The 20,655-nt window shown below is 41.6% G+C and overlaps 2 protein-coding genes across 10 annotated transcripts in view; one reads left to right on the top strand and one right to left on the bottom strand.

Moving 5' to 3' along the window:
• Nucleotides 1-3,498: 3,498 nt before the first annotated feature.
• Nucleotides 3,499-20,515, bottom strand: NFYA (nuclear transcription factor Y subunit alpha). 9 transcript variants are annotated; one of them, XM_081195868.1, is made up of 10 exons: nt 20,396-20,515; nt 16,279-16,397; nt 15,225-15,311; nt 12,272-12,418; nt 10,835-10,966; nt 10,566-10,671; nt 9,226-9,392; nt 8,803-8,976; nt 7,853-7,954; nt 3,499-6,556 (listed from the first exon to the last, which is right to left on the bottom strand). In XM_081195868.1, exons 2-10 carry the CDS (start codon nt 16,351-16,353, stop codon nt 6,503-6,505), a joined length of 1,044 nt encoding a protein of 347 aa, XP_081051994.1. In that variant the 5' UTR covers nt 16,354-16,397; nt 20,396-20,515; the 3' UTR covers nt 3,499-6,502. The 9 variants fall into 9 exon arrangements, with proteins under 9 accessions (XP_081051994.1, XP_081052001.1, XP_081052000.1 ...); XM_081195875.1 differs by having other exon boundaries at nt 3,499-5,240; XM_081195874.1 differs by having other exon boundaries at nt 9,226-9,374.
• The window catches only part of OARD1 (O-acyl-ADP-ribose deacylase 1), a gene marked incomplete at its 5' end in the record, with an annotated part of 33,913 nt that continues 33,747 nt past the window's right edge, over nt 20,490-20,655 (top strand). The window contains one exon of the mRNA XM_081195919.1: nt 20,490-20,633. Coding sequence (XP_081052045.1) covers nt 20,490-20,633 — 144 coding nt within the window. The remainder of the gene's footprint in view (nt 20,634-20,655) is intronic.

The raw sequence follows: 20,655 nt of genomic DNA, 5'->3' as shown, positions 1-20,655 counted from the left end.
GGAACCAGGCAGAGGGCCTTCTCGGTAGTGGCGCCCGCCCTGTGGAACGCCCTTCCAGCAGATGTCAAAGCGATAAACAACTACCTGACATTCAGGAGACATCTTAAGGCAGCCCTGTTCAGGGAAGTTTTTAACATATGACATTTTACTGTATTTTTGGTTTTTATGGAAGCCGCCCAGAGTGGCTGGGGAGGCCCAGCCAGATGGGCGGGGTATAAATAATAAATTATTATTATTATTATTATTATTTTTGGAGGGGAAAAAGTGCGTCCTATAGGGCGAAAAATACGGTATTATTTCACAAATTGTTTTCTTCTTTAGCTTTGACATTGCTATTCTAATTTTGTTTGCTTTTTTACAAATGGGAAGTGGAGTCCAAGAGATAAAATAAAGGTACTCTTTTAGCATAAGCACAACTTTCCTCCCAGCTGCACAAATGTAGAACACCATCCTTCCATTACTGTGCTATGGTAGGAAGAATCAAGTCAGTCTTAATAGCAAACTCTGAGCCTTTTGCTTGCAAATCTTTTTCTGTGAAGAGCTTTCTTTTTGAAAGAAAGAACGAGACAAAGAAAACTGCTTTTCCCTTATCACTATCAAATATTTAATTTCCAAACTAGGTCGTTTTCATTTCAGTTGCTGATAATAACTATACTGAACTCTGATCTGGCTTAGGTTGCATGCTTCTATTCCTGCAAAACAATTAGTGGCCCTGGATGAGAATGCACATTCATGGCTGCATTGAAAGATGCATGCAGCCAGTTCAGTAAGGTCTAGATGAGCTCTGCAGTGTGGATGCAGAGGCTCATCTGAAGCAGTGATGGCATTAGTTAATTTTGGACTCTGGACCAATTGGTCATGCAGCGCCTCCTCCTCTTGGATGGTAGTGTATGTTGCTTCATTTTATTCAAATTCTGGTAAGGCACCCTCCCTTGGGTTGCCTTTGGGTGGCTTTCCTGCTCATTCTGCCCAGCTGGGTCCTGAACATACACCCCAAAGGAACTGATCTGAATGTACATTACTTTCACGCATGTAATCTTGCTTCTCTCTTTGATTTATTCAGGTGAAGGGAGTGGCACCCCAAACTACAGTGCAAGCCACACTGGGCGGAGGGGAGGACGGAACCAAAGTCTATGTGAAGTTCTAGGGAGCAGTAGGATCCTGATAAGGCTAACTACACCACGCTGGTTATGTGGTGGTGACTGTACCCTTGTTAGTTACATTAGTGGCTTGTGTCCAGTGCAAAATAAATGAAATGTGACACAGTGGTTGGGGCAACCTAGTCAGATGGGCAGTGTAGAAATAATAAGTTATTATTATTGCTGGGGAAGAAGGGAGCCCAGAAAGAGCTGCTGATTTCTTATGATGTTACTGCCCTGTGTATGACTTTAGGAAGATGCCACAGATCCAGTGCTACTATTCTTCTAATGTTTGTTTTGGGATTAATACCTCAGACCACTGAACCTCACATGCTGCAGCAGGATCTCTGTATACCTATTAAGCAGAATTGCATGGTATGTTAAATAGAGGGTGGAGGAGAATGTGGGAATGAAACTTAAAAGGGAACCAGAATCTGGATGGATTTGAAAAGTGCAGGGCTGGGTTTAGGGATGAAAGCTCATTTTGCATTTGAATTCTAGTGATTCTTATCTGAATTAAATACAGCCTTGCTCTGTTGCAGCAGAAAGAAGATTGTTGCACTGATACCTAATGAGGATATGGACTTTGTTTTTCAAAATAGATGGCACTATAAAACGAACAGGAAGCATGAAACAAAGGATTTGTTGAGTTTGTGAATAACACATTTTAGGCATGCAAGCTGATTCACCATTCAAAAATAAGGGAATTTTGTTGTCGCAACATTCCCGTTTTACACATGGGAATCTGAAAGGCAAGGACTTATGAGAGCTAATGAGCAAAAACTCCAGAGTCCCAAGATTGGCTCACTATTCAGTGGACTACACTAGCTTGCTCAACAATGAAGTAGAGTTAACAGCAAATAAAAAAATACATTGCTTTATACACTTTCATAATCAGTGTTGTACAAACACTATACCAAACTGCACTTGGTGCTATAGAAGTACTATTATTTACTAATATTATGCAGCAAAGCACCTGAAGCTGCTGCTAAGTAGTGAAACCTTCTGTCCACATGACAATGGGGAACACACAGGAAACCAGAGGGGTAAACCTTGTCAACATTGAATTCTTCTGCATGTGCCAACTTGCACATCACATTTTCCTTAAAACAGATGACCTGTTTTCCTTAAAACGGATGACCTGTTTCCACAGCTTAGAGGCATTGTACACAGCTACACACACTATAATACAGAAATGTGTGTGGACTCTTCAGAAACATAAGTTGATCCAATTAAAAGATACTACGTTGCATTTTCATTTTAACTGATGTAATCATGACTTCTCAGACATTTATTTCTTCTGCCAATTATTCCCTCAGGAACAGTTAACGGGGGGGGGGGGGAGATAAGGAAATAGAAGTCCAACAGAGCAAAGCCACAAAGTTTGTGTGGCACCAAGCTGCAAGAGAGGCAAGCTCTTGGACACAATCTTTCAAACTCCGAATTCCAAAAATGTCTCTTGTAAACCTTTTTTATTACATAATCTATATTCCATTATAGTTTGTGAAATTGCAAACCCCATGAACGAGAGGTCATGCAGCGATATTTTATAAAATGGATTTACACCCATATATCAGACCCTAAGTTGTTATACTTCACAGTGGTTTAAGTACACGATTAGATGACAAATTCATCTACTAGGCTCTTGTATTAGTTATCCATACCTGTTTTATATATCCTATCCATCAATGCTAGGCTTTAATATATTTGTGTGTTATAAACTTGGAAGGATAGGTATCAGAGTAGCTACTGATGGGTCAGAAAATAAAACAAGAGCAGCAGGAATTTGTCACCCTGATTCAACTTGTGCCTCAAGCTGACACCTCATGTCTGTGACTGATGTGATGCAGCTCTTTCTGAATTGTCCCACTCCAGGCTACAGGTGTGGGCTTTAAAATTTGAATGCTTCCTCTCTCTACACCCCAAATCCCCTTGCTCATGTGGAAACAAACTTCAGTTTCCCAGCACACTATTTTGAAAAAAATGGGGCAGCAATCAGATGGTGCACGCCCACAATGCAATCCAGCTGCTCCTATACCTTCGCTGGAATCTATTAGCTGCAGTCAAAGTCTTATGCTCAATGCAAACTATAGCATATTAAAAACAATGCATGTCCAAATTCTTACTATACTCCTAGATTGCAGGAGGAATTCATCATGCTAAGGCAATTGTTTCATCATCAGGGCAAGCATTTCACCTTCTCAGGAGGAATGATACCCCACCCGCTGGCTCTGGTATTTAGTTATTTATTTCTTCTCAATTGCTAAGCAGGAGTGCAGTTCCAAATGATGCATGAGTGATTATACTATAAGTGATTACAAATAATGATAAATAGTAATCAGACTCGAAGTCAACAACATATTTTATAAACATTTTATTGGCTGAATAGTGTACACAGTACTTACAGTTGTATCTATTAAAGACAAAATACACTTCAAAATGCAGCATAAAAAATTATAAACTTTTGAACTATGTACAAACTTTGCCTTACGGTTTCACAAATATCAATACTCCAATCCCCATTCACAACCCAAGAAACTGATTTTTTTTTTTACATGCAAAATATTTGTAGAGGTTTAGCCTTGGAGGTTTCTACGCCAACCCTTAAGTATCAAACCGCTTTAAATGGGCTCAATGTTCCAGTGTTTTATAGGTCAATAGAAGAATTTACATTTTCTTCAAACCCACTCCAGCTTTATCCCTTAAGTCTATCCCCAATTAAATATTTCATAGCCTGATTTTTAATTTCCAATTAAGAGCTTGCACTTGGCATTACTTCTGCTTTTAGTTTTTTATCCAGGAACAGAACATTATGCAACATGTTGCAGTTTGAGACTCCTAATATTAACAAATATTTTGAAATAAGTTTGACCTACACACATTAAGTCTAAGACATTGGTATAATAGATCCTATCAGGACATTTTACACCATTACAGAAAAACCTAACTATAGACCAAAAATTAAAAAGGTGTCTGCACCATCTACATATAGGTATCAAAGAGCGTTTTTTGTTTTTGTTTTTAGGTTGAAAAAGGTAGCGATGGCTTGGTCTTTTTAAAGATGCAAATGTCATATTATGATTTTACAACACAAAGAATTAGGAGAACCTTGATTCCCTTACCATCCCAGTCTGCAGTGATAAAACTGATAACTGAAAAGGGAAACACATGGAGAAACATCTTTAATTTAGACTATACAGTATTTCCTCCTCACCATGTCTATCAGTATCTCAGAACGTACCAATGGTTTAGATATTTACAACTGAAAAACAGTATTAAAAAAAAGTATTCACTGTTCCTTCACTAAGACTGGATATTTTATTGTAAAACCAGTGAAAAGAAACACTAGATGACATGGAAATAGCCTGCTGAAGAAACCTACAATGGTAATCAAAGGCACCCAGGATGCTGGCAAATGCAAAGAAGCAAACAGAAAGGCTAGTGGGGATTAAAAACAAAAAGGTTTAGAAACATGCAACCTGCACAAAGGCTTAAAAGGATAAGTGCAGTTGATACAAAAAAAGTGCACACCTTTGCTTACAATAACTTATGTTAGAGCACTGGAACACCATGTACAGCATGGTGATAAATAGCTTAAACTCTGCTCCACATCCCACTTTACATTGTTTTCTCCAAACGCATTCTAGAGTTTGACATCACACTTGCGTATTGGTTGTCTTAACATTTCATTGGTTGGAATTAAGTTAGCCAATCTGAAAGCTGCACTGTTCTAGTCCACTGGATAAGCAATCTCTGCTGATATACTAGTACCAATTATTTTCTCTCAAATCCACTCTCCTGAATTATTATCTTTTTATGTCATGAAAAGGGGGCCTTGTGAAGGTGCCCATATACAAGCTATTTCAAATCAAGTGACGAATGAGTTCTACTTTTTTTAACTAGGGAGGGCCACCTCATGACACCTGTTCTGATGCCATGAGATCCCTCTTAAAAACTTAACAGTCAACTTCCAGGCACCTTCTTTTTTATGCAGCCCCTCAGTCTTGCTACTGTAGTTCGTCTCCCATCTTTCAGAGACGAGCCTCCTCCAATCCTCCTTCACTCTCAATCTCGGTAAGCAATGCAGGCTTAAACATAAGCCTGTGAATATAAAAGAACATAACATAGTGCTAGCTGGACCTCATGACATTGCCCAAGCAAGTAGCAATAAGGGAAGAAAGAAAATCTTGGGAGAAGTGGAAAAGGTAGCAAGTGATGCTTGGCAGAAAGAAACTCCATTTCTTTTTTTGTCACTTCTCGTAATGATTAACAATCCAATAATGATAAACATAATGATAAACAATCAAAATGAGGAAAAAGTCCCTCAGAACAGAAAACGAAGGTTACAGAATTAAGTGCCATTTTACAGAGATGATTAAATAAAAAGCTTGAGAGGACTGTTCACGTTAATTCTCATGGACAATGCAATCTGAGCTACAGGAGGATGTTAACAACATAGGGTTTGGTTAGGGCAAAGTATGTGTCACATCCTGACTAATGCTCACAACACCGTATCTAATGCTCTGATATTGGAGAAACAACTGCACCAAAGACAGCGGCAGTATGTGCATTTCAGAAGATGTGCATTTCTCAGCCTGCAGGAACAGCATGTCAGTGAACTTTAACCGACACACATTACTAGCTCTGACACCAAGATCTATCCCCACCCCCTTCCCCCAACGACCCATGACTGTCCCCTGGGCCACTATACAATTTCTCTGCTATCCATTGGAACATGCATGCATTACCCCAAGTCTTCTAACTTCCCAATACTTTGTGATAATGGATTAATTCCGTCACAAATAGTTGGAGACAGTTTATGTAGGACAGTACGCTGAGAAAAACTTTCTGTGTCGTGTCAAGAGTTCTATTACAGAAGATGCTTCTGCAGTGGAAAGATGCATTACCAGAAAATATAAAATCTGAGGTTGTGGGGAGCAGCGGGGACCAAGGCGGCTACATTGAGCTCTGGCTGCTTCAAATATTAGCATTCCTGTGTGGTTCAAGAGCCTTGGCTTCCAAATGGTGTAACTAGCCCTATTTCAACCTGCTAGTTATTGCTGAGGCAGTGGCAGTTTCAAGCTGTGCCACACTTATTGTCAAGGATGTTAAAGCTCTGTTGAGTCTGACTTTTCAACTCCCTGGTCTGAACTGGGTGGGTTCATAGGTGTTTCCATGTGCTGAGTCCACTGCAGTTAAAAGTCTAAGACAAACCACTCACTGAGAGTGTGGCATTTGTTCTTAAAACGAGAACAGGCTGTGCATATGGCAAATTTTCCCATTCAGAAGTTTGATAGGTAGGATAGGGAACAGTTCCAGAGACACAAGATATTAGTCCAGACGCTCTGTTCTTTAGCTGGCTGTTAGGATACTCTAATCATCTGTGTCATTGCTTCTTCGTTTGCCTGGCTAGGATCCTATACAGATGAGGAGGGGGGAAAGAACAGTTTTGTAACCTGCAGCCTCTTCATAATAGCATTTAAATACAAAAAACAACAGCCTGCCCTTTAAGGTAGACACCCAACTGTTTAGTGCTGTGGCTATAGCACTGAACTAGATGTGGAGGAAAGTGTGGGTTTGTTTGTATTATTTTTTACCCGCTCTTCACCATAAGGACTGAAGGTAGGTTTAATCATACAATTCAAATAAGTAAAACAGTTCTAGACAAACGCAGCACAGGTTAGGTTAAAAGCTCTCCCTCGAATCATCATTCTCTGCATTTCTGAGGGTGTCAGAACTACCAAAGGAGTCTCTCTGAAAGAAGAAGTACCTAGTAAGAGTTTTGTGCTACAGTTTACATTTTGAAACATGTCAGTCATACAGCTCCTAATAGATTTTGGCCTATCCGGAGCAAAAGGAATCAGAATATTTCAGATCAACCATGATGCAGCCCATGTAGCTAATAAGCAGCAGTCAGACTGCTTCCCCACCTACCGTGAAAAGTAAAAGCAATTCTATAAAACAAACCAGATTAGCTTGTCATTTTTAAAACTGGGGTTGAATCTTATCAGCGACAGCTTCAAACCAATGTTTTGTTGGTCACAAGCTTGTCTGTATAATGATGCAACTAGTATTGTACAAGAGCATTATTATGTTATTTTTTAAAAGAGTATATTAGAAATTAAGAGTATTTTGTGTGTGCCAGATTATTAAGTGGTATTGTACCAGTGCCCACAGCTATATGTCCCAGAAAGTATAGCCCCCAAAACTTGAAATGCTGAACCATCCCAGATCAATTCTAGTCTTTACCATAAGAGGAGTATTTTCTAAAGTGGATCACATCTCCACAGAGGGCAAAATCCAACACTGCATGAACTGATTTCCACTTGTTCAGCAGGCCTTCACCACCCTCTCTTCTCCTTACAAAATCTGTTTGATGGTCCCACAGATCTCCAGAGCAGACTGTGAAGGTGTGCAGAGGGGATGAGAGAGTAGCGAAGCCCTGCTTACTGCAGGAACAGAAGTCTGTTCTGCTTTTGCATGGACAGCATTGAATACCACCCAAAGTTACTTGTAACTTAACAGGGTTGGGAGATCTCTCTGAAAGCCTCAGTGGGAACCAGGAAGAATCACAAGTACTTTGAAACTAGGTCTGCAATCTTAGCAAAGTTATTAGAGATGTTGCACAGAGGTTTTCTTGGAACTGGCTGCAAATAAATTGGAAGCATATGTATGCAAACTCTGATTAAAACAAAGAGGAAAGTTTTGCTCACCTGCATGTGGGGGCTATCCTTTTCTTTCGGTGAAAAAAACCGTCCACCTTCCCCCCGCTTCCTTGCCATGGCATGACGGTGTCGGGACTCATGCAGGTATTTCTGCACAGAAAATCACAAAGTTGTAAGGATGTAAGTGATCCCATATACAAGTGTGTGACTAGATCATCCACTCTGTACTACAAGCAGAAAGCAGGCGCAAAATGCAAAAGAACTCTTCCAAATCTACAACATGGAAATGCAGCGAGACACAAAAGCCCCACTCCAGCTCGTTGAAAGCAATGGAACTTTAGTTGTAGCTAACCTGTTCTGTTAGTTTCAGCTGGACTTTGCCACAACAAAGATTTGATGACTTGAGGTCAAAGAGCAAACACCCCCCGCCTATTCTTTGCCTCCAAATGAAACCAAGAGGGGAAAGAACACTCCAGTCCCCTGCTCAAACTTCTAAGAACATGTATTAAAACTTTCAATCTAATTGAAATTATGGTAAATATAAATAAAATAATATATCTCAGTTTTAAAATAGTCATGGCTGTGGCAGCCTGTGCCATGTCCCCATGCCTCAAGTTGATGGGGCTATCAGGGAACCATCAGCTGCAGCAAGTGTAAAGTTGTTCTCCACATTGACTAGATGTAGTTCTCCTTAATTTTTAGGAGAATAGCCCTTTAAACAGTGAGCTGCCAACCAACATTTTCCAAATCAATAATTTATACTATGTCTAAATGAACCCAGGACTAATTCTGCTTCAGTGATATAAGGAAGAAAGCTTCTGGTGGCCAAGTCCAGAAAGCATGTTCTTTGAACCCAGTATGGTTAAAATATTTGAAGTCTACTGTAACTAAGCAGAGGAAAATGAGAGGAATTTCTATAATAGGAACATAGGCAATTTTAAGGACACACAAATGTTACTGTTTCTCTGCTTCTCATGAACGTTAGATCATAGCCTTACCCTCCTCTCTTTTGGAATTTTCCCTTCGGCTTCCAGCTTAGCTCTTGCTTGCCTCCTCTTCAAAATCCTATGGTACTGTTTCGCATTCACATACAACGGCTCCTCTTCAAGCATCTCAGCTCCAGGCAAAGGTATTCTCTGGATGGCTGGCACTGATCCAGCACCAGGTACCATCTGCATCAAGGGAAGGGAAGAGATTAGTTAAAATGAATACATCTCTCCACACCATATTCAATTCAATGTAGTCCTGAATATACCTTACAGAAAGCCAAAGATCAAATATAACTTCCTAAAATCTATAAACCCCTGCTCCCATTATGAGCAAAGCAAAAGGCTGCCAAGTGGAATAAATCATTTATTCTACAGATTCAGTGCATTAGATTCAGCAAAGAAATGGGGTAATTAGAAAAAGGCAATACGCACCATGACCATTCCACCTGAATTAACCACATTTCCAGCAACAGGCAGCGTCACAGTTACAGTTCCTTGTCCACTGCTGGTTGTGTTGGTGTTGGCGCCAGTCTGAACTATTTGTGCTCCAGCCAAACTGGCTGCTGGGATGGTGATCATGCCTGTAACAGGGACTGTAACTTTAAGGAACAAAAACAAAAACATACACAAACACAAAGATGAAGGGAACATAATTAGTCCCACTTCGGATTTTATTCACTCTGCCCTGAAATTTGCCTGTGGATTTGAAAAAAATGAGATTTTCCCCCCAGATATATTAATAGATTAATCCACATCCATGTGCTCCTCAAACAACACAAAAATAAAGACTTCTGCCTTCCCACCCCCAGATAAGAATGCAAGAGACGGAGTATGAAGATTTTAACTTCCCCTTGGTAAATAACTGAACTAACACCATCACTGCAAGAGGCAGCAGCGTCTAGATTGGATGGCTTTAAAAGGGAATTGCATGTTCATTCATGAAGGATAGGCATCTGAAGGACTATCAGCCATAACTGAGAAATGGGACTTATCTAAAAGGTAAAGGACCCCTGACAGTTAAGTCCAATCGCAGACGACTCTGGGGTTGCGGCACTCCTCTCGCTTTACAGGCCGAGGGAGCCAGCATTTGTCCGCAGACAGTTTGTCCGGGTCATGTGGCCAGCATGACTAAGCCGCTTCTGGCGAAACCAGAGCAGCGCATGGAAACGCTGTTTACCTTCCCGTGGGAGCGGTACTACTTGCACTTTGGGACGTACTTTCAAACTGCTAAGTTGGCAGGAACTGGGACCGGGCAATGGGAGCTCACCCTGTGCCGGGTATTCGAACCTTCTGATCGGCAAGCCCTAGCCCAGGAGTAGGCAACCTAAGGCCCGGATGCGGCCCAATCACCTTCTCAATCTGGCTTGCGGACGGTCCAGGAATCAGCATGTTTTTACATGAGTAGAATGTGTCCTTTTATTTAAAATGCATTCAGGGGGAAAAAACCTATTTTGGTATTTCAGGAGACTGGGACTTTTGAGTTTCACTTCAGAAACCACACAACAGACACCATGGGGTAAACATCCCACTCTTTCATAATTGCACACTCCTTCCTGAGTATACAAATGTTGTAACTATGAACATAGAATTTTAGGTTCTTGGTACAATGATCCTTACAAAACAGGGTTAAAAACGTTCATCAATTTTAATGGCATCACTTTGGTGCCTAAAGGCTATTAAAAAAGCAAACAGTATGTATCTTGCTCTGGTAACCGTCAATTTTTTTTAAAAAAGATAGTGAAATAGTATACTGTGGCATGTAGAATTCCTACCTTGTTGAAGAATTGTTCCATCAGCATTAACGGGTTGATAGACAATTGTCTGTCCCTCTGCCGTCTGGGCTACTTGTTGTCCCTGAACTGCAATTTGTGGCTGTGTCTGCAAATTAAAAACATCCCATGAGATGAAACACTAAGCAATGCAAAACTACAATGCCTTGGGACTTCCTAACTTCACATTGCAATTCAGATGTGCCAAGATCAACATTTTTGTTCGTTTCATTTCCCTCAGTGCCCCCTGCAATCTTCCTCTTTTATGTTACCTGTGTCTGGCCAGCAGTAACTGCTGTCTGTGGCTGCTGGATGATGATTTGCTGAGTCTGGCCCTGCTGACCCTGAACTTGCACTGCTTGACCACCCTGAATCTGAATCTGACCAGGCTGGACCAACTGAATCTGTGAAAGGAAGAATCAGCAGGAGAGAATAATCAGATAAATCTAATAAAGCTAAACTTAACATTGACAGTATATATTAGGCTAAGACAATCAAAACATGTAAAACCAAATCCGGTACTAATACCTTTAAAATGGAGGCAGAAATTACTTCCGCTCAATGATAAAGCAAAGATGGGAGATTCGTCTGTGCCACTTACTATATCCCATCAGGACTGTAACAATGGGACTATTAAATAGCAGGGCTAGAACAATACTTTAAAATCCTAGGAGCCAGTTATCACATTTCAGCAACAAAATCTCTCCCTTTCAGTCCTAAGCAAACACGACCATGCATATGATACAAGACAGTATTGTAGATAAAGCAACCAGCTTGAAAGAAAAGTGGCAACTTCTTTGTCTTCCTTTAATATAGAACTGAAAAACTGGGACCCTAGTGGTGGGAACAACACAGAGAAAATCTACAGCTGGATCAGAGGAAGGCCTAAAAAACAAAACAAAAAACTTTTCATTCTCCCAGGAGTGAAACACTACAAGGGCAAGTGGCAGCGGTTCTCTCTACTAATACTTTCTTAAGCTATTGCTGTCTTTGCTGTTAGACCATAAACTGGGTTATTTAGTTTCCAGGCAGGTGGAAAATCTTTTACGTATACTTGAAAAGTTTTTCTTCTCTATAATTCAGTTTTCACATTCATTTTTAACATAGGAAGCTTCTACCAGTAAAGGCCCTTCCCATCATTTCAGCACAGCAAGACAAATATTTCTTCTGAATGCACCTCTATATGGCAAGAAACTAAAATTTATGAAATCCATTAATTTCTGCAAAGCAAGGCACATTGGAGATGTTACTATGAAGAGGTGCAATTCAGGAGCAATGTTCACAATGCAAAACCTGGTAAAAATTGCTGTGACTTTACACAAATACTACTGTATGAAACACAGCTAAAATTATGTTAAGAAGTGAAGGTCTCTTCTAAAGCCAATTTCCTGTAATTTCTATTATATATCATATTTTTGTAGGAAGTATTTCTTCACACGACACATAATTCCTATACTGTATTTGCCCCCAGCAGCACAGATGGTTCTTAAAAGGAATTAAACTAATACATCAAGAATACCAATAGCTGCTAGCTAAGACAATGAAGAATAGGCCTGTGTGAGCAGCAGCATCATATATCTGATCACCAGATGATGAGGTCAAACAGCAAGTGATGGCTGCCTTTGTTAATGCGCTTAGTGAGCTTCCTTGTGGTATCCAGCAAGCCACTGCTGGCTTTTATTACAGCTCATAGATTTGGGCATACTGACCTGCTGAAGTCCTTGTGATCCTGAAACTGGAACTTGCATAATGGTCTGACCTTGACTCCCAGGTACAGCCTGTACCATGATTGGCTGACCAGTTGATGTGATCAGCTGGCCTCCACTCACTTGTACCATCAGCGGCTGGCCCTGGACCTAAAGAAATGGACAAAAGGGAGAACCACAATGAAATAAAAGTCCAATAAGCCTCTTGCATTATGATCTACCGTTCAAGCATTGTGCAGAAGGCCCCAAATACAGCAGTAATGAAGTTTTGTTCATGCATCACCTCAGGCTCCAACTTCCAGCACTGATGACTTTAAAATGTTTGGTTCAGGGAATTTCTTAAATGCACAATTACATCAAATCTAAGAGAAAGAAATAATTCACCACCAATGCCTGTGCTGATAAAAGATAAAGCAAATGGCCTATATAGCCAGAGACCTGAAACTCTGCAAGGAACTCAAGTTTGCATATCTCACTAACTCATTAAACAATATATCCCTCAGCACATCAAATGTAGCACAAGGCAGCCTTTGTCAACCTAGTGTTCAACGGATGCTGTAGACTACAACTCCCACCAGCCCAATGATGCGAGTTGTAGATGAAAACAACTTGAAGGCACCACATTTATGAAAGCTGACATTAGCTTTCACAGGCCAGATCTCACTTCACTGTTTTTGGCAGTAGCTCCACATGGTCTGTAACATGTAGCTCTGCCCTCAGCCATGTTGGAAAAAGAGGAAGACCAAGAGTGTTTTCACCTCTGCCCATCTTATGTAGCAGTTTGCAACATGAAGCAACCGAAGCTCAGGGGAGAGACAAACACTACCTAATCACTGAGGTCTCCAGGCAACTCACATAGTAAATAAGTTAATAAACTAGATATATGATTTCTAAGAAATATTTTATATCATTTAATATAAATGAACCCCAAGAGGTTTAAATAAAATATCCAGAGCAAAATATTACTACTTACCATAAAAATAAATAACTAGATCGCTTAATACACCTATCAACAGGACAGGGCAGTAAACTTTAGAATCCAGGGGAAGCCTGCATAAAAGTGGTTTTCAATAAGTATTTAAATATAACTACTTTCCAGCTCATGGACTGCAGGTGGGAAAATGTCTCAACCTGAAGGCCAGCCTTTTAGATGTCAAAAGGTGGCATTCCACTGATTGTGTTATAACCAGGAAACTCTTAACAAACTGATCATGGGTATGTATAGGGGGAGGAGATCTGCTAGGCATCCGAGTCCAAGGTTGTTTGAGGTTGTATATGCCAACAGCAATACATGAACTCAGTAGTGAATAGGCAAACAGTTCCAAGTAGTCCCTTGAAATTATGAGAATGGAGTATGACACATATAGTACTCTAATTTGCCTTTAGGAGCTTTGATTACTATGTGAGCTACCTTGAAACCTAAATTGTTAGCTTGTGCTGTGAGGGAAAAGCCAGAGTTTTATGGACCATTATCCTGACACAAGAAATGTTCTTATGAATGAATGGGCTTTGGACTAGTTCATGTAGAGTTACATTTCATTTAGGAAATGAAAGAGTAGTCGAAAACAGAAGGAAAGAAAGCTAAAGTGAGATGTGTATTGACAAATATATCTGCTGTAGAAATCAACAAAAGTCAACTCTACCTTTCTCAAATTCTACAATAAAGTTTTCCGCAGTCTTAGAATGACAGATTGGAGAGCAGAAGAGGAACAAAATATATAATCCAGGCGAAGTCAAGCAAATGCAAACAAGCCGTTTTAATTAGTTCACCACTCAGAATAATAAATTACTGAATACTAATTCAAATGCTCCAACAAGCAAAAAAAACAAAACACCCCAAGTCAATTCAAGCCAAATTAGAAACAAACAACACCATTCAAGAAAAGAAATAAAAACATCCACAGCAATCCTGGCATATTTAACCAAATGAGATGATGTTCACAATGACATTAATAGTTTCACAGAGCACAAACCAGGGTTTGAAATAATACCTCCAATGGATGACATTTGTTTCATTTTTTTAAAAAAAATCTAGTTTACAGATTTTCTGATTAGAACAGAAATAATCCATTATCTATACTGGTCAGGCAAGATTTTTTTTTATTTTCTTTAAAAAAGTGTGTCTTCTTCAAACAACGGACTGGGTGAGGGGAATCTGTCACTCTCTCAACATGCATACCATATTTTTCGTCCTATTGGACGCACTGGCCCATAGGACGCACCTAGGGGTTTTTTTGGGGGGGGGATAAAGGGGGAAAAATATTCCCCCCTCCCAGCCGCGGATATCTGCCCGAAGTGCGAGGCGCTCTGCTTCAGCACGTCCCGCGCTCCAGGCAGCAGGCTGCTATCCGCAGCCTAGGGAGCCTTGTGGGAACTCCCGCAGGGCTCCCTAGGCTGTGGATATCTGCCCGAAGCGCGGGGTGCTCTGCTTTGGCACGCCCCGCGCTCCGTGCAGCAGGCTGCTATCCGCGGGCTCCCCAGGCTTGCTGATAGCTTCCTGAAGCCTGGAGAGCGAGAGGGGTCGGTGCGCACCGACCCCTCTCGCTCTCCACGCTTCAGCGAAAGCCTGCATTCGCCCCACAGGACGCACACAGATTTCCCCTTCATTTTTGGAGGGGGAAAAGTGCGTCCTATAGGGCGAAAAATACGGTAATTTCATCTAGATTTTCCTTCCCAAAGAAAGGCTATAAGAAAGGGTTACTCATCTTTGTATTTGCGAAGTAGAAGTTTCATGGATCTGGACTTGCTGCATGCATTTTTATCTGCAAGGTCAGTTCCAACCATGTTAACTCTAATGTTCTCTACTGTTAGCATAAGCCATAACTGGTTACAGAGCAAGTAAACTGCCACTATTTTTCTGTTCCTATTTCAAGCCCCAGTGCAAACACAGCATCAAACATGAGGTGATGGGGTGATTCATGCAGTGCTCACATAAACACAACAGATAGGACACCACTACCTGGAGGGTCTGGACTTGCTGGCCTGAGGCAGATGCCACCTGGGCCTCAGTCTGCAACTGGACAGCAGTGACACCGCCCTGCTGCTGGGAACAGGAACAGGAAGAGCTTAAAACTTTGCAGGAGGAAAGGAAGAGTTCAAGACAAGAAATAGCCTTACTGCAGGGAGAAGGACAAGGAGTCCTGTGAAGGGGAGCTATCTGGTTCACCTCCAGTGTTTGGACCGAGACACAGGCTGAAAAAAGAACAACACTGTACTGCTGCTGCCCCCAGGATAAATATAAAAGCTCTTCAAAGTTCCTTATAATGAGCTGCAGGTTTCATGAGGAGCACAAAATCAATAAATAGCCCACTGAAGGTCTTTATACTCTCAAGAATAATTCTGAATACTTTCTCACTGCATGGAGCCTAAATTAGTGCAGCCTTAGCATTGTGGTGTCAGGATTTCTCAGAAAAAAGCACATACACATAAGAAAATGGTAGCAAGGTAAGACAAAGGGAAGTAAAAGTCTATTATATTTTCCATTTCATACTAAAACAGCACCTATTCCCTTACCTACATATTGCTACATTGTGTTTTAAAGCTTAGAGTTGGGTTGAAGGACATCTTAATACAGCACTACACAAATAACACCTTTACAAAAATGACCAAAACACCTACCTAATACAAAAAAATAAAAGTCAACAAAGATTTCATTGAGTGATGCTGATGTCACTTAAGACTGCATAAGTCACTAACTATTCATTTTTCCATAGACTATAATAAAATTTCATAAAAGTAACAGCTTACACACTGTTGGAGAAAACTAGAACCACTTTGGGTACTGGGTGGGAACAATCTGGAAAAATACAAGTTTGAAAGACAAAACGTCCTGCAATTATTTATTGCGCTGCATATACTTAATATTTAAAACAGGTATGGAGTTTTTGAAAACACACACATATCTCTGAATAAAGTAATAATTAGCAATGAAGAATCTATTATTGTTGGCCTCTAAAGCAGAATTTAAGAACCAAATGCATGAGTTAGCCATCCCAAGTAATTTTCCACACCTGTTGCTGAATTTGTCCAGCCTGCACCACAATCTGTTCTGTTGAACTATTGCTGTTTGCTGTGTACTGCTCCATTGTTTTTGTAGTGTCAATCCTCTATTCAGTCTTCAACTGGAAACCTAAAAAGCAGAGAAGATTTCAAACAATGATCAAGATCTGAATTCACTTATGATAACTACAAATGTGTTAGGATACCTGAGCAGAGTCCTCCTTTCCTTCAAATAATCCCAGTGTTAAATAAACTTTAGCACGATACATTTGAGGTAACTCTTGTGCAGCCAATACAAATAGTGAATGTGGCTATCAAAGGGCATTTCAGAAAGACAAGCTGTCATCTTTCTTAAATGGTTAAGTTTCATTTTTGTTTTCTATACAGTTTGGTTGTAAAAGATTTTGGCATAAAAGATTTTGGATTCTGCATATCCAGGTTGTTGTCTGGACATTTCATATAATCTGCATACTACAAGAGCCTGTCATTATATATTTTTGTGCTGTTTTTGTATATTAGACACTCTGTTCTTCTTTTATGCTGCTGTTGAGATAATCTGTATTTACAGTGGTATCTCGGGATGCGAATGCAATCTGTCCCGGAGCCCCGTTTGCATCCCGAATGGAACGCAAGACGCGATGGCATGGGTCGTGTTTTGCTGCTTCCGTGCATGCGCGCGACGTCATTTTGAGCGTTTGCGCATGCGGTGAAACCCGAAAGTAACGTGCTCTGTTACTTCCAGGTTGCCACGGAGCGCAACCCGAAGGCGCTCAACCTGAAGCACATTCAACTCGAAGTATGACTGTACTGTGTATCTCTAATTATTAGGATTGTAGTTATATAATTAATTTGATGTTTATGCTCTGCAGATATTATGCTACATTTGTGTTGTATGTTGCAAACTATCCTGTGGTCTTCTGATGAAGTGTGGCATAATTAAACAAACAAACAAACAAATTTTATTTATTTACAAGGCTCTTTACAACTTGGAACAAGGATACCTTAAGAACCCCAATATGTTATATTCCTGACCAGTCACGGAGGTCTTTGAGAGATTCACTGTTAATGCCTTTCCCACTAATGATTCAGATACACATCTTATCCACCAGGAGCTGTAACCAATTCTGTGGTGCTTCCTCCCAGATGAGATCAGGCAGGACCCCTCCCTATATAACATCTGGTGTTTGGTTAATACGTTTTCCGTAGGCAATTTGAGTTTTCTGATCTTATGGTACACTGTGTAGAAACTGCAGTATTAAGCAACATTTACAGTTTAAAACACAAAACTTATTTCCATGGCCTTAACCCAACAACCTCCTATCCAACAATTTCCTATCTGAAAATTCAGATACAGCCACCACCACACCAGGTGACAGACTGCATTCTAAAGTAGTTCAAAGTAATAAAGTTTATAACAAGCTCTGTAATTTTCTCTCCAAAATGCCCTGTTGCAATTATTTATAATGCTTTCAACAAGAATTGCACCCAAGATGATACGACAGAGAATTTGAAGCAAGGATTGCCAGAAGCGATGTTTCAAGCAATAGGGATTGGGGTGGGAATGGAATGTATGCTCTCCTAGCCGTGTTCCAGTGCTACTCAACTGTGGAAGCTGCACCAGCAGCAGGGCTTTTCTGTCCTACAGGTAACACAAGCACAAGACTACATAGCAGAAATCTATGCTGCAGCTCTTCCCAAAATTGGGGCAATACTGATCTGGGAAGGAGTCCACTGTATATTCTGCTTATGTGTTGTGGGTCTTCTGATGATACATTAGCAGTGGGTAAAGAGTCACCTTTCAGGGGGTTCCATACTGCACAACTAATGTCAGAATGGACTTACTGCTTCTGCTTCTATGGTAACCTGGAAGCAACTCCAACTATGGAGTCTCCTGAACCTTCTTCCCTGACTACCTACTTGCTGATCTACCTACTACTTCTTTCTCCCTCAGCATTACTGCTGTCTGGAACCCAAGCAGGGCTAGCAGAAACCCACTGTCAAAGGCAGGCAATCAAACCCAGCTGTTAACCTACTGGAAACTGAAAGCTGGAGATAAGAAGACATAAATTTACTCTAAGCTTAAACTCACACTCACCAATTGACAGCAGATACTAGAGCAACCTCCAGCAGAGCCAAGCTGCAAAGTAAACTGTGAACAAGCAACAGCAGGATCAGAAAGGTGTGATAATATTATTTGGGTGGCACTTCAGTTTTTCTGAAGTGTTCACATCACCTCAGGATTAATCTTGGAGTTGGCTAAGGAAGCAATCCAAACACCTGCATAGCAGGCTTAAGGCAGCAGCCTAGCCTCTGCTGCATCCACAACCCTACTGCTCATGCTGGTAAGGGAGAGAAGGTTGTTGAGCCACCTGCTAGACTGAGTTAATCCAATGAATCCTATGTTAGTTCAGCCCTGCCCCTGCTTGTATTTCCACTATTTCCAGCAGCAGCTTTGGCCTGTCAACTGTTTGGGTGGGTGCACTGAGGTACTCCCTCGCTGGTAACTAAGCTCCCTGGAGGGACACTTCTGCCTCATCCAGATGATCTCCAGAATAGCTGATGATGAGCAAGGGTGCCCTGCACATGCATTCATTTGGACAAAATTTGGAGAGCAGGACCCCAAAAGATGGCAGGTTCAGAAAGCGCATATATTGTATTAAACCATATAACTAAGTTGATACAAAATATATGCCAACATCAGCTGAGATGTTGGATGAATGTGACGCTTCCTATTACTGCCAAGTCTTCACCTCTTTCTTTGTTTCCCGCAGAATAATGTTGCAGATTTCTCACCTTATGAAGATAGATCGGGTACCTGGCAACCACCTAGTGCCACAATTTAGGGTGGATTACATTTTAAATTTCAATTCTTACATTCTCTAAGATCAACACAAAGATCAATAAACATGGCCACCAAGAAACACTTGATAACATTACTGCACTACATCTAGATGGCAAAAAAGCAAGAAAAACATTGCCTGAATATCACGTTGGCAATGTCTATCAATTGCCTACAGCTATGGTTAATAGCTTTCCTCATGAGCAGCTTTTTAAAAGAAGTCTTCTCCAAGTTTAACTAGAATTCTGAAATTATATACATATCAGAGAATACATATAGCTCCCATCACTTACAGTTCAACCCGAAATCATATAATGCATTTTGTTCCCTATAGGTATAGGAAACTCCATTGATTTCTACTAGATTTCATTCTTACATCATTCATAGGATAATGAAATCATTATCACAAAACCCAATGGAAAAATAATTGAACTGCAAACATGTAATTCAGGCAGACGACAGATCACTCCTTTGTAATGCAAACATGTCAGCTAAAATGAAGTTTAATGCAGAAGTTTAGTTTTTTGCTGTAGGAAGGACATCACAAAGCCACCTCACCTCATCAAATTCACACAAAAAATGAGGCCAAATTTCTAATATGAGAGGAGAAAACATGCTATTAACAGATACTGAAATCTAGCATGACAAATAAGGGAGAGATGCCTGCCTTTGTGTATCACTTGCAGTACTGGGTCTCAGCGAAGAGTACTTTTTTATGATAAAGGCCAGAGCTGGGCCCAGAAATAGGCAGGAAGGGTTCACAGGGGACCCTGAGCCCTTTGGTTCCCGTGATCAGCGTCCGAGCAAAACTGACCTCGTTGGGCAGTGGTAGGCAGCCACACGCAGGGTGACGAGTCCCGCACTGGGCACAGCCGTGTCAGCTTGGAGGGAGAACCGGAGGCCGCTTTCCCCCTTCCAGGAAAGCCACCCCCCATAACGCGACTTCCCCTGGGCTCCCCACACTTTCCTCCTCAGCAACTTCACCCCCAACCCAGCGAGGGCCACAAAAGGGCATCCCAGAGGTTTCTCCGGCGGCTCCGGGAGCACCGCGCCAAGGACGGAACGGCACCGACTATCCCTCCTCGTCCTCTCCCCATTGGGGTGACCCTCCCGGCTACCCCATCCCGCCTCAGCGCACGATCCGGGCGCCCAACGGGCCACGTCCACTCGCTGCCCCAGCGCTCGCCCAGCCCTAGCCCGCGCGCGGCCTTCTGACTGGCCACTCGGCCCCGCCAATCCCGGCTCTTGGGCCGGCGCTCGGGGGCTCCATATTGGCTGCTCGCACTCACCGTGCCTTGCTCCCCCGGTTCGGGTCCCGCTCTGATTGGCTCCGCCACCGGTCCCCGAAACCCAATCAGCGCCTCCACTCAGCCGCCGCGCAAAATGGCGCCCAACCCCCGACGCCCAACAAAGAGAAGACGAGGGTGGCCTCCGCGCAGGCGCCGCAAGAAGAGCTCCTCCCGCCGAAGCTTGCGCTGGTTTGAAACTCTGCGCGCACGCGCTGTTGGAACAGTCGTGCGCTCCCTCGTTAAGTCGCCTCGTTGCCTTC

Source organism: Podarcis bocagei (genome assembly GCF_964188305.1).
Source record: "Podarcis bocagei genome assembly, chromosome: 5".
NCBI lineage: Eukaryota > Metazoa > Chordata > Lepidosauria > Squamata > Lacertidae > Podarcis > Podarcis bocagei.
This window is presented reverse-complemented; position numbering and strand designations above follow the sequence as displayed.